The 13876-nt window shown below is 44.9% G+C and overlaps 2 protein-coding genes across 8 annotated transcripts in view; one reads left to right on the forward strand and one right to left on the reverse strand.

Annotated features, from left to right (window-relative positions):
• Positions 1-13876, forward strand: part of PMAIP1 (phorbol-12-myristate-13-acetate-induced protein 1) — a 442512-nt gene that overhangs the window by 75395 nt on the left and 353241 nt on the right. The window lies entirely within an intron of this gene.
• PDZD2 (PDZ domain containing 2) overlaps positions 1-13876 on the reverse strand; it is a 204671-nt gene that overhangs the window by 66172 nt on the left and 124623 nt on the right. For 6 of the 7 annotated variants that reach the window (XM_062612868.1, XM_062612871.1, XM_062612869.1 and 3 more), the window contains one exon: positions 3329-3731. The exons of the other annotated variant lie outside the window; for it this stretch is intronic. In XM_062612868.1, the coding sequence (XP_062468852.1) occupies positions 3329-3731 (403 nt within the window). The remainder of the gene's footprint in view (positions 1-3328; positions 3732-13876) is intronic. 7 annotated transcript variants of the gene reach the window in all.

A 13876-nucleotide genomic window follows, 5' to 3' on the forward strand; every position in this document is an offset into this window, starting at 1 on the left:
CACAGAGAAATCACAAAACTGATACATTGCAAAGAAACCTCAGTTTTTCATTTTCTTCATCAGTTTTTGGCTGACTCCAGCAGCCCCTCCCCATATTGCTCTTTCATCTGTGCTTTTATAATTACCAGCCTTCAAAAATACGCCATCTCAGATGACTGAATAGAAGTAAATTTTGATTTCTGTATTTGGGCTTATCTTCCCAGGATGTGACGGACCATTACTCCAGCTCAGAGCTGCCCGGTCTTAAATCACTGCCCACAACTCCCACTGCAGCCAGTCTGGGTCCTCTGCAAGGGCAGTCTTCCAGAACTTTGAGATATTCCTGCCAGGCAGATACAACCTTGTGCTTTGAATTCCCACATTTTAGAGGGCGTTTAGGTTCATCCTAAAAATATTGCAGCATAACTTAACCACCTGTAAACATTAAATGCTGCCTGCTAATTGACAGGTACAATATTTACTGAGGGTTACATACCAGCAAACAGCCTGGCAGATTTGTTTATACATAGCGATAGCAATGCCAAGCGCAAAGACCAAGATATGGGAGATGAAAGCAAGCCTGAAGAAGGGTACTGATACATGCACACAAACCAGTAACACAGGAATCTCCTGGCAGGTTCACTTGACAAACAGTGTTTGTTTCGTCTCTCGTTTCACGACTCAGCATTGCTGTTATTAGCAGCACACAGAGAGAAAACAGGGGAACAACTGTTCCTCCAATTCACGGGAGAGGAGGAACCCTGAAAACAAATGACACTGAAGACACAGGGATGCCTCAAAAACACTCCCAACATCCCCAAAGCATCAGCTGCAAGCTGGCCGCTGGGTTTAGTACAGCACCGGCTGAAAACACACATATCCAGTCCAAACTCCTCTCCCGTTTTGTTTAGAACTTCAAACTAAATTTCTACAGGGAGAAAAAAAAAGGTATTTTCTTGGACTCCGTGTTCCAATTTCAGTAATTCTCCACTCTGTGTCCTGGGGCAGAGGAGGAGGAAGGAGCAGTGGGGAGGACAGCAAAGTCCTGCACCGGTCACTGAGCAGCTTCTCCAAGTCTCTCCTCCCACCTGAAGCTGGCCACTTCCAGCTCCACTGGAGGCTGGCTCTCGTCCTCTCAAAGCAAATATAGTGCTCCCCAAAGGCACTGGGCTGACAGCCCTGGATATTCAATTAGCCAACATGTGGAGGAGATGGTGATCATGGGGCGGGCAGTGGGGATGGAGCTGCTTTCCCCATGGAGACGGTGCCCTGCCAATGTACCTCATCCCTGCTCAGGAGGAGATAACTCATCCTGCGGCTACGAGATGTTTGGCTCAGGCTTTGAAGTCTGGAAGGAGGCTGCAACTTCTGACACGACATCCTGGATGCTGTTTTCAAAAGGCTCCTGACACGACTGGATCTCACATGCCTGAGTGCCAGGTCACGCTTTGAAAATGGAGCTGGAAGTGAGATTTGAGGCTCCCAAGTGTATTTATTCCTTGCCTTATTTTAAACAAACAAAAAAAAACCCAAACAACAACAAAAAAAAAACAAAAACACCCAAAACCAACAAAAAACCAAGACTCAATTTTGAAAACTTTCTTCACTGTCACTATTCAATGTTTACTAAGAAATTGAATTAACCCACTCATTACTCTGATAGCAGCTACCCCGTGGATCTTAAAGTGATGGGTTTCTAAAGGTCCCCTCATCCTTAAAAAGCAAAGGATGATAAAGGCATGCTGTTCAGGCTCCAGCTATTCATATTCCTCCTCATTTAGATGTCAGGAAAACGTACTGACAAAGAGAGGTCATATTTCCAAATAAAATATTAGGAGGGGGCAGAGAGAATTAAAAGAAAGAGAGAGGCAATTTTACTAAATGGCTGTACCTCCCAACAGACTCCATGACAGATACACCACAACTGAACAGATTATAGTTCTTGAATTTTCAGCAACTCAACTATGCTTTTACATTTCAAGGAGCCACCTTGTATGTGCTTTGCATTAAAAATGTATTTATTGCTCACATTGATACATACATGTTCTGAATTTAACAATTTGCTTCAGACCAAAATAACTCAAACCATCAAGGTACCTCTAGCACAGGATGGCTCTGGATCAAGAGTTTCTTTTTCATATGCACATGTATATATATATATATATATATATATATTTATATGGACCAGAGCTTTCAAAATACTGCAGGATTTCTTTATTTAAACTTGTAATGTTTTCTTTCAGAGAGACTGCAATTACAAGGCTTGCAGAAGAGTACACAAACGCCCCGCTCTGTTCCACAAAATCCAACATGTCTCCCTGATGGGAACAGCAGCTTTTCTCAATTACCTTTCTTTAGGACCAGCATTTTTTAAAATTGGTTTTTACCCCTCTGATGTACTTTACATTAAATCTGTGTAAGTTCACAACCACCATCACCACCACCCTGCAGTAGTACTGGGGGGCACTAATTCAGAGGACACGTTTAAACTCCTGCTTTTCTCTACAGAATTTAGTGATGAGACGTCCTCTCGTACTGCTCTATTATCAGCTTTGAAGTCTTAAAACCAAAACCAGCTGCTGCAGCAAGCCCCAAGCCCAGCAAAGCAGCGTTCATCTGTTTATACTATCAGTGTCTCTGGAAAGATTGGCAGACAGCTCTTCTGGTGATAGATGCATACTGAAACCTGATCAAGGCTCGGGATGTTTTTCTCCATCCAGCAATGCTGCAATTCTAGCCAGGCGACAAACCCCCGAGATCTCCATTAGGAAGAAGAGAGAAGCAATGAAAGCCCCAATCCCACTGTCATCCCAAACATTAACAAATCGTCCATCTCATCAACTCAAGAGAAAAACTCACAATAACTTCCACGTGGTTCCCAAACACTGGCCAAGCAAGTTTTGTAACACTGTGGTCTGGTGCATCAAAAAAGGAGGCTTCAGTTCCAACATTAACAAGAGCTTTAAGGTGCCATTAAGTTCAGACAAAATGAAGCCCCAAAGGACAAAATGACAATGTTCCACTGACACGTCCTGCCCTGATGGTGTAAGGTCATCAGCTGTCTCAACAAAAGAAATCTTGAGGCTGGCACTGACATATAAGGACCTTGCCCTGCATCACAGATGGAGTATGACAGAGGTTTCTCACCATTATTATTTAATAATAATCGTCCTCCCCCCGTTTTTTGGACCCCATCCCACAGCTCGGTGCCTCAACAGCATGGGTTGTCACCCAGAGAGGCTCAGCCTGAGGATGGAGTACTGAAACCAGGGAAAACGCTTGAGATGTTCCCTTAATTCACCTGCACGCCTGCTGCTTCCTTCTCCAGAAAACCCCAATGCAAACGTACCTGGGCAGACTGGTCACCTATGTCTGGCACACCACCATCTGACAGCCGGCAACGGTACTGTCCCCCAGTGCCCTGAATCTGCTCTTCCCCGTTGCTTTCTGCTTCCAAGGTCTCTGGCTGAGTAACCTCCACCTCCATCGGGGTGCAGTGCCCGTTCCCGTGCTCCGGGGCTGGCTTTTCTTTGCTGTCCTTGCTGCCCGGTGTTCTGGTGATGACCCCAAACTTCCTGGTCCTTTTCCCATTCTGAGCAGCCCTGTCGCTGGGTTCTGGGCTGGGCTTGGCTTTGGGGTCACAGCTGTTGCTGTTGTTGCCGTTGGAGGGAGGAAGAGGGGCTTTGCGCTTGATGCGGCGCAACATGATCAGGTAGACGAAGCCGCCATTCCAGCACTGCTCGGCCAGGTAACTGCAAGGAAAGGGATGTGCAAGATTACTGACTACTCACCCCATAGTGTCCGCATCCTGCCCCAGCACCCCAACATGCCACGCCCCATGATGTTCATGCACCTTCTCAGGCAGCTGATTACCCAGTGTGTGGACACATTAGGACACCTTGAGGCACCAGCAAATTCTCTCTTCCCTTCAGTATTATAGGGAAATAGTACCAGGAATAATATCGGGAATAATAACAACCCTACTAGTCATCCATGCTGAATCCCACCACAGCGTAATAGGACAACTGGTAAATGCCACCAAACCTGTTCCCACCACCCAACCTCCAGACCAGCAGCAGGGCAACATAGAAAGGTGGAGTAAAAAAAGCAAAGCAGAGAGTAGTTACAATGGGACATTAAAATAAATAAACAATTTAAAACAATATTATAAAATCAGGCAGGCTTCATTTGTGCAGCAGCCCATAGAGCATTTGCATCTGAAATGAGCCTCCTTAGTGAAACTCATCTTCTGCTTCAGTGTATGTACATGCTTTGAAGGCCTCAGGGAGAAAAACATTAATAAATCAGTCACTGGGGTAAGCAGCCATAGCACTTACAGCAAAGTGTGGCACTATAAGGCATCCCAGCTCCTGTAAAGGGGCCTGGAAATAAGGTGGGTTTCCTTTACAGCAAGCATACCAAAGCAAGAGCTGAGTCACCTCAACCGTGCAAGAAGCAGCCACCAAGTTCTCATAGTGGAGCGAAGTATCGCCTCCCCTCCCCAAGGCTCTGGACATGCCTTGCAGGAATTAACATCCTGCTTCAAGCAGATACTCAGTGACCTTACAGAAACTGCCCCCATTGATGCAAAAGGGGACTCTAACTTCATGCCTCTTTTGGGAAAGGATATACCTCAACCCAAATTCTTGAAATATTTGGGTTCTGAGCCAAGGGTGTAACCAACTCAGAGTACAAACAAGCTGGAATTTGTACTTTGCAGGTTTGTGTGTGCCCTTTCACACTCATTCAGGCCCCGAAACATACTGTTTTTCTCACTAGTGAAAGCAGCAAGGATTTCCAAGAGGATCGAATAAGCCTCTGCTGCAGCTGAAACGAGCTCTTCATTAATACAGAGCAGTTGCTGAACCTGCAGTTATCAGGGAGATGAGAAACTAGGCATGGAGTTAAACCACAGAAGATCGTAAGAGAAAACAACACAGCACTTGATGCAGAGAGAAGAGCAGTGTGACTCAGGCATACCCCAACAACTTTTTCTTCTTCCCCGGTGCTTGTAGGCTGATTTTCCCCTTTCCTTTCTTAAAAGTTATCTGGCCTTTAATAGAACCCTTCAAACTTATTCCTGCAAAGAGGTGACTTAATGGCAAAACAGGAAAAGCGGCTATGATAACCCCTGAAGCAAACTTACGGACAGAGGAGTAAGGAAAGCACTCTCAATTAGTCAAAGTAATCTGGACCAGTCTGGCAGTGGCTGGAAATGACATGGTGCGTGTGTATTCCTCTCTAAGGACATGAGCTAAGAGTTTCAGTTCACTTCCCAAAGCTTAGATGCTCCCTGCAGACACCATCAGCATTCAAATCACTTGTATTTAATTAGGAAGACCAATGCCCAAATGAATATGGCAACTACATATCTTCAGAAGCAGCCCTGGAGCAACACAGGAGAAGGATATGTTGCCTGTGCCAAATTTCCCCAATGAATATAAACCAGACTCCTACTCCCTGGATGGTCCACCCAGCAGTTTTCACCAGGCAAGTCTCCTCCCCCCACCCTTTTTTTCTTTTTCCTTAAACATTAAGAATATTTAAATAACACCCTAAGACAATCTTCTTTCAAACATCTGAACTCAGACAGCCATCAAGCCCCACTGGCTGGAAAGTCTCTGGAGCCAAAGTCAGCCATTTAGGTGGCTCAGGGATGCACCCAGAGCTAGCAGGACCTAAAGGGTTAGCCTAAAAAAAAAACAAAAATCCCAAAAAACCAACCCAGAACTAACATGGAAGTATTTCTGATTATCAAGTTAAAAGAAAAAAAAATATCTTTTAATCAATAGGGAAGGGGCAGTTTTGTTCCAGAAACAATATGGGCTGCCTGTTTTTCACATTTATCTTTCAACTCAAATTTCAAGGCAGCCAGTAAAGTTGATTAAAATTCATGACTTTTGCTTGCAGCAATACCACTGCACTCTGATCCATCACCCATAAGCCTGATAGCACTGCTTCTCCTGGCACACGTAAACAGAAAAGCAGCTCCTCTTCCACAGTCCTGTGGCTTACAAGGGTGCTGCCCACCCCGTTTTTATGCAGAGTCAGTTCTGCCTGACTCGTTTTCGTGCAGGTGCATATATGGTGTTTGGAGTTTTTTTAAACACCAATCTCTATCTCTGAACTAATCACTGATGTATTTTTGAGTGCCAGTAACCAAGTGCTTGCATTAATCAGCTACTTGATTTAGGAACTATGGGGAATGAGAGAGAACTTAGCATATGTCCAAATAAAGTAATCTGAATACAGGCAAAAATAATTTACTATTTCACCTCCACTCGTGGCACATTTATACTGTTCATCAAGTGTAAAGCTATGAAAAGGAGAGAAAGAAGGGAGGTTTTTTTCATATTCACTGTTCACAGACCGTGAACATCCCTACAGTCTGGAGCAGGTTTACTGTGCGCTGTAATAGATGCAGCTGCACTGAAGTCAGTGGAGGCGTACTGATTTACTCCATATGTTGAGGTGGCCTGCATGTTCCAGGCGTGCAGCCTGTAGTAACTCACGGGTTTATGTCTTCTTGAGTACTTCTCAGCAGTTCAAAGCACACAATAAGTTTCCATGAAAAAAAGAAAGAAAAAAAAGAGAAGTCTTCCATGGGTCAGCAAGCAATTACCCTTGCATGGCAGCAAGTGACTGCATACATCAGATGATGTCAGGTATTTCCAGACAGGGTAAATCCAGCTAGTACCAGTGATGCGGTAAGGGGCATCAGTATCTCAGTCTGTTTTGAAACAAAGACCAGACATCTTGTACTGGAAAATCAGCACTGCTATAATACCAAACTCATGCAACAAGATAGGAAACTTAATATTCCAAGAATTCATGGTCATTCCAAGAAAAGGAGGTTAACCAAGGAGCCTGAGCCACCTTTAAGTTCTGCTAAGTACATGCTGCCTACTTTCTTTTCCTTTGACATTTCTTCCCCTGTTGAAGTAGGAAGCCAAAAAAAAACTCAGGAAAGCACAGCAACCTCTCAACACTAGATGAAAGATGGGAAAAGTTGTATTAAAGGAGCGAGAACCTTCAGATTTTTAATTACTTTCTATCAGTCCAGGAGCATCCCACGCCAGAAGGGAGTAACGGGATGGATTCAATAAAATGTAATTATACAGCCTCTAGACTGAATAAAACTGCAAAAGCTATACAGCACCCCAAATCCCATTTCTCAGAGGGTTTCATATGCACAATGCAGACAACTCTTTTTTTAGATTTGGTCCCTGCAGAGCGCTCACAGAGATTTTAGCAATCAATACACCAAACGTGTCTCAGGCATGATTAGAGCTGATGAGTACACACAGCGCTTAGCACAGATGTGGGGAATCAGCTGCAACCTCCACGCTGTCTCTTAGTTTGAACACGGTCTCCAGCTTGGATTGAGAAGGTGCATGGAGCAAAAATGTCCCTAATGCAGCTCTGATTGATCCAAATTTAATGAAAACCGAGACTCTAAAACTTACTTTTCCCCATTCTGGTTTGCAGGGGATGGAGTAGGATTTAGTGAGAGCCCTGGATCTTACACACCAGCTAAGAAGCCTTGGGCAGATACTCCTAGAGCCAGCAGATGACAACATGTAACAAATTCTGCCATCACTGATTTTAAGAATGCAAGAGATTTGCTGATAGCTGATCATACATCTGTTAGTATTAATTACTAAATCATAACATTTTACCAGCAAAACACCCATCCACACTTTCTGCATTTGCCAGTCTTTGCAAGGTACCATCAAGTCTCCTTAGCACAGCCTGGTGTCCCCTAATGCTGCAGCAGCATCTCCCTAGGCAGGGTCTAAAACATCACTGAAACATCAGCTTGGAACCACTTCCCACTGGGATGCTCAGAAGGAAGGACCACCCAGCTGCTCCTGCTGTTTTGATCTCACCCTGGCACCAGCAGTGGTAAAATCCCAGCCCATATAGAACACCACCTTAAGCAGTGGGGCAGACTTGTTCTTCTCTGTAGGAGAGAAACCATGAAAAAGTTAATAATCCTTAAAACCAAGGGAAAACTACACTTGAAAAAGAGCTGGAAAGTTACCTCTTACAAAGCTCAATCACAGGATGGAAAATGCAACTGGTGGCTTGTATCAAGGGGTCATTTAATACTTTTTTTGTTATCAGAGCTACCAAGAGGTGGACTCTTCCACTTCCTTTGGAGATGACTTCGACTTACACAGTCAAATCCATTTCTCCCCTACACAGCTGAACTTATTGCTGTGATCATAAAAACTGATAAACTCACTGAGTTTATTCCAAGTTCATCGGCACACGTGTGAAGTGTCAGACTTGGAAAAGCTATCTTGCAGTAAGCCAGTTGTTTTATCATTTATATATATATGTGTGTGTGTGTGTGTGTGTGTGTGTGCATGTATAAAAGTTTGCAGACTTGACAAGAGCATGCTGCAACAAGCTCTCTGTCACATCCAATCTCACTTGAACAAATGCAGACAGCCACACTACACTACAGAAAAACCAAAGCAGATTCAGCAGCCATTAGAAAAGCATCTGGATCCACTTTAGGATCAGAAATATTGAAGAAGTATGTTTATTTTACAGTAATAGTACTATTTAGCATTTCTCCAGAACCTTTCATCCTGATAGATCAGAAAGTGCTTTGGGAATGATACACACAGAGCATCACTGACATCTCACCAGCCACCCCACTGTGCAGCTCACCAGGGCACAAAGAAGAAACCTCAGCCAAGACGACTGCTTTCAGAGTCCCCCCCACTCCTCCTCTGGGACCGGTAATGTCCTTAGCAGGACAGACAGACCACTAATTCTTATGCTTTCCTCTGAAAGATTCTGGCATAGTAAAATGTCTTGAAACTCAATCTTCTTCAGGCTGGAAAGATGAAGGGCAGCACAAATCCTTGCAGAACTGAGCCCCAAAGGGGATTTTAAAAGCTAAACTTAACAAACTATCTCTCCAAGACACCAGCAAATGAGCTAACTTGCTTTTCAGGTAAGGCAGGGCCAATTAATGACTAACAGATAGTGACTGACGGAAGGGCACATGGCTCCTCATGAAACTCACCTTGCTGCCCTCACTGTGCAAGAACACTCAGGCCACTGAGAACAGATTTTGGCAAGCACCACGGGGTAGTTTTCACACATTGCCATGTCTTAGGGCAGGAACCAAGTCTCCCTTAGTTGCATTCAGGCAAAGGAAAACACCAAAGTCTTGGGCAAACCTTGCTAGTGCCAAGCTTGCAAGAGGCTTCCCCTCCTTGGGCTACAGGGACACCCCATGGCCAGCCCTCTTCTCCATCTACCACAAGAACTGAGCTCTCCAATCACAACTTATCTCAGAAGAAACCAAAGGTGCTGGTAAACCTGCTGCTACTTCAACATACTCTTATAGACACAGAGCTACAGCACATCAGCAACAAGCTCAATCCAGCATCTCATCACCGACAAGCCCTTTCCTGCCCCCGGCTCTGTGGGCGATGGCACATGCAAGGGACACAGTGTTCTCTGCTTCCCATAATAAACACCAGCAAAGGCAGAAAAGAGCAAAGTCGGTCATGGAGCAGAGAGGCTAATAATTCTCAGGGAGTGTATTCAAACAGCCCAGGGTATGCAAAGAGCTCCCAGCTCCCTTCCGAGGATGAGAAGCAGCCCTCATCTTCTGGCCAAGGTTAAACAGCACCTCCCCAAGTCTCACAGAGGCTGTGGCTTTCTACGCCAGGATACCCAAACTGGTGTCTCTCTAGAGAACAAATCTCTGAATCCAGTTTTTTTTTTGTCTGTGGTATATTTTTCACTACTAAATTTACAGCAAGGAGTGCAACTAGACCTACTGAAATCTTGGAGGAAAAATGAATTCAGAAGTTAATTTCAATGTATATTTCTGTGGCCTTTTATAAGTCAGTACACGCATGTTTGGTGCTGATTAGACCCAGTCCCCCACCGCTAGATTAAAACTGCCTGTAGCTTTGAGCATCACACTGTTGGTGCTCACCGTGGCGATGCTCAAGCTGCTTGCAGGCTGGCTGCTGGTATGTGTACAACACAACACCACAGCAACATCTTGGAAAGGCAAACAGATGGGAACACTGTTCATCAGAGAAACCAAACCACCAAGAATTTAAGACCAACAGGAACAAAGAGTCAAGTGCTGAAGAGTCTCTGGGCAAACACACCTGTGTTAAGGCTAAGCAAGAGGTCTCAGACAAGACCTCTTTGCCCACCATGAAATCCTGAGCTCCCAGAAAAGGGAGCAGAGGGAGGATTGCTGCTGTGTTTTTGTGGGCTCACTGCCTGCTTGCGTCTTTTACTGGAAGATAAGATTCAGCCTTATGACACAGGACCATGACTAAAGCCTGGTGAGACACCTCATTCTACCTGGTATTGATGCAATGATATGGCTTTGAGTTTGGAAGAAATTAATTCCTTTTCTTTTGCTGTGCTACAGTTTCCTTGCAGCACCTCAGGCAACTCCTTCCAGTGCCAGCAACATGTTTTGTCTCAGAGAGCTGCTGCAAGGTCTAAGGTGGTGAAGCCATTGGTGAAGCCTTGAAGTATTACAGTTTCACAACCCCCTTAACCTGTGGGATCAGCCAAGACCAAACACCACCATGGATTTCCTCCCACCCCATACGCTGCTCAGGTGCTGGCACAGTCATCTGAGCAACAGTGAGGGAACCGATCCAGCTTCAAATTAAGCCAGCCAAAGCAAACTGAATTCAAACACTCAGACCTCAAGATGGGGAGTTTAAGCCCAGCCCAGTGCTCTGATCTGGCCACAGGAGTGCAGAGGCAGGGACAGAAGAGGAGGGCAGCAGTGGCAAGGGACAGTGCTTCCGTTCCCACCAGCAGCTCCCACCTACCTACAGCATGTCACCAACAGCCCCAACTCCTGGGGCTGCAGCCCCAGGGGAGGGAGTTGCCCACATGGTGCAGACAGAAGCACTGGCTGGCTTTAGTGGGATGGCATGCATACCTCCTGCTTCAGAAACCAAAAGGATAGACACCCTTGATGCAGATAACAGAGCCCAGCTGAATCACATCCCCATTCCAGGTGTGGAAAGGAGACATACTAGATCCTTGTAATTATGCTGGCACAGCATAAACCCCACATTCCTGCCATGCATGTTATAGAGATACCTCAGAAGCAAGGCCAGGGCTTGCAGAGAGTGACAAGCAGAGCAGGGACCTCCAAAACACCCAGCAAACGGGTGAAGGATGTCAACAGCCACACTGAGCCGTCTCCTCTCTTCTTTGAGTGACCCTAACCCATTCATTTTGTGACACCCTCCCAGAACAAATACTTGAAGAGGATGACTTGAGGAGCTGCACAGCTTCTCCACAACTAAGGAACCCTCCAAGCTCTGACAGACATCCTAAATCTAACAGATTACACAACTGCAGTTATTTTAAAATCCTTTGGGATTTGTTGATTTATCAGCTGTGAATAGAGCAGTGACATTGCATTTAGACTGCAGAGATTTTGTACTCAAGCTTTACAAAGGACCTGATCCTCCTAAACACACATCTCTCCCAACAACACCTAAAAGTCCTGAGAGACAGACATAGTGCTTTTGGGGTTTGGGTCCTAGAAACACACTAACGGGTACTAAAGACACAAATTCTATTTTTATCTTGGCTAGCAGCAGAGTGTACAAACAGAACTGGCCTAATCCAGTCAAACCAGCACGGCACTGAATGCTCCAATTTGTTAGTTCATAGCTCTGCTGCAAACAGACATTTAGCTGGCTATGTGGCCATGCTCACAAGTATCATTTCTAGTTACAAAAGTGAGCAATTTAAGATGAATAATTGCCAATTTAAAAATTATAAATACTAGCTTTCTACCTTTTCTGCAACAGGCAAAAATGATGAAGTTACAACTGGGCATTAGCACCTACAATTATAACTCGAACCATGCTGTGTTATTGCTGTTCAGATGCATCTTTCCCACCATGAAAATTTCCTGCCATTCTGAAGACATGCTCCTGAAGCTCCAGGCATTACGAGCACAAGCTTTTTGTCTGGCACCCTGTGCAATCAATTCTTAATTCCCAATCACCCTCTGTGCACTTGCTCTCTTCTTGAGGACTTGGAGACAGGTCAAATTTTACACCTCTCCTATGTTTTTGCCAAAGAAGGCATCAATCCTTCTTCCTCTTGGCCCCAGAGGTGGATGCGCCCTCCCCTGGGGGACACGGAATGGCTAGACAAACTCAGTTGCTTCATGCCTCTTGGTAACGCAGCTGCAACATAGGTGTGAATGAGTACGTTCGTGTCACTAAACCCACATCCAACCACCACCACTGTCAACAATGGAGAAACTCTCCTTAGTCCATTTTTACCAAATATTGTTTTCCAAAACATACCTGCCCTCCTCAAGCAAGGTTTTACTGGACTCTTAACGTAGCATGGGGCAGTTAATCTAAAGCCTTGTTACTGCAGCATGGATGGAGGGGAAAAGAGCCTGCACATGGAGGGGAATATTCATTCTGCAAGGAGCCTGCTAGCCACTGTTCCTCCCAGTACCCCCAGGATCAACGGCTGCCATCAGCAGGGTCTGTTGTACCAGTTCAGTACAAATTAAGAGCAGTTTTGAAGCAGATTTCATCTTCCCTGTGACTGTGCTTTACTTCCTATGCCAGTGCAAGCTTCCACCAGGTTCTTCTCAGATGAAATTCAAGAGGCAGGTGTGTGCCAGGAGCACTCACAACTCACTCTGGTTGCTGTGCTACATGCTGCAGCCGAATGTCCATCAGCATTTGGTCCATAGGACCACATGCAGGAACTAATCCAAAGTAACCCCCAAAACAGCCATAGTGTGGAGGTCAGGTCTTAGCTCAACAGTTTCATCCTGCAGACCCCTCCCTTTTGGGCTACACTACTGCCGGATGTGGGCATGGGGTAATTGCTCTGTGGCCCTAACAAAAGTATTCTCCAATGTATTCATCTGAACGAAGCTTGAAAAGGCCAGGGCTGTCATCTATTAGGTCCATGCATGACATTCTGCTTCACAAGAAGTGCAAGGCCTCAGAAAGGCAAGACTTGCTCACAGGCATGCCCAGCACACACACTCGAATACAAACAGAATTCCTGTTTACTTTTTGAAGAAGTTGCTGTAAGTTAGCCCTCAAAGTGTCTTCACTGATGTTGTCAATTGCAGAGGCGCAGCTTGTTACCATTAGTTCAGATGGTGGGCATTTTTATAAACAATGCTTCTGAATTAGACAACAAATCACAGAAATGTGAATTAAAAGGCACTGGAGCTTTGACATTAAAACTGAGAGACTGTGTCAAAATAAAGATTTTACTTTATTTCAGACTTATTTCCAGTAAGTACTACTTGTTTGTAAATTTTCACTCTTGGCAAAGTAGCAACCGTGCTGTTCCTACCAAGGTGTAAGACTCACTTCGTACCTGAAAGCCCAAGCAAGATCACATTTGCAAAACATGAAATAAATCACCCAACTGGAAAGCACATTGGCTTCACGTGAATTAAAAAGGAAAGGGTCAAAAGTCACCCACGTCTGACCAATGTACAAAGAATATACAGCATGTAATGCCTCTCACGCCTCACTCTGAGTGCCCAAATCTTGTCACTGCGTTTCACGCCTCACTACCTTATTTCCAGGGCTCTCCACCTTCTATCCAGTCCATTGTAGGATCACCGCTCTAAACAAGTTCTTTCTAAGCATTCAGCTCACATCCTGACCTCTTCCTCCCTGCAAACCTTTTACTTAATTCTGTCTTCAGTTTCCAATCACATCAGGTAGCAGTGACAGACAGAAGTATTCACCTAAGAGAAACAGTTTATACTCAGAACTGAATGGGAAATTAAGCATGGGAGATATTCTCTATCATAACCTAGGATTTTTGCACAGACGCAGCACCCAGGTAGGGTGCCACAAAAAATTCCATGGGT

This window comes from Pezoporus occidentalis, unplaced genomic scaffold (assembly GCF_034315485.1).
Source record: "Pezoporus occidentalis ecotype Australia unplaced genomic scaffold, CSIRO_AGI_Poc_V1 ctg162, whole genome shotgun sequence".
In the NCBI taxonomy this organism is placed as follows: Eukaryota; Metazoa; Chordata; class Aves; order Psittaciformes; family Psittacidae; genus Pezoporus; species Pezoporus occidentalis.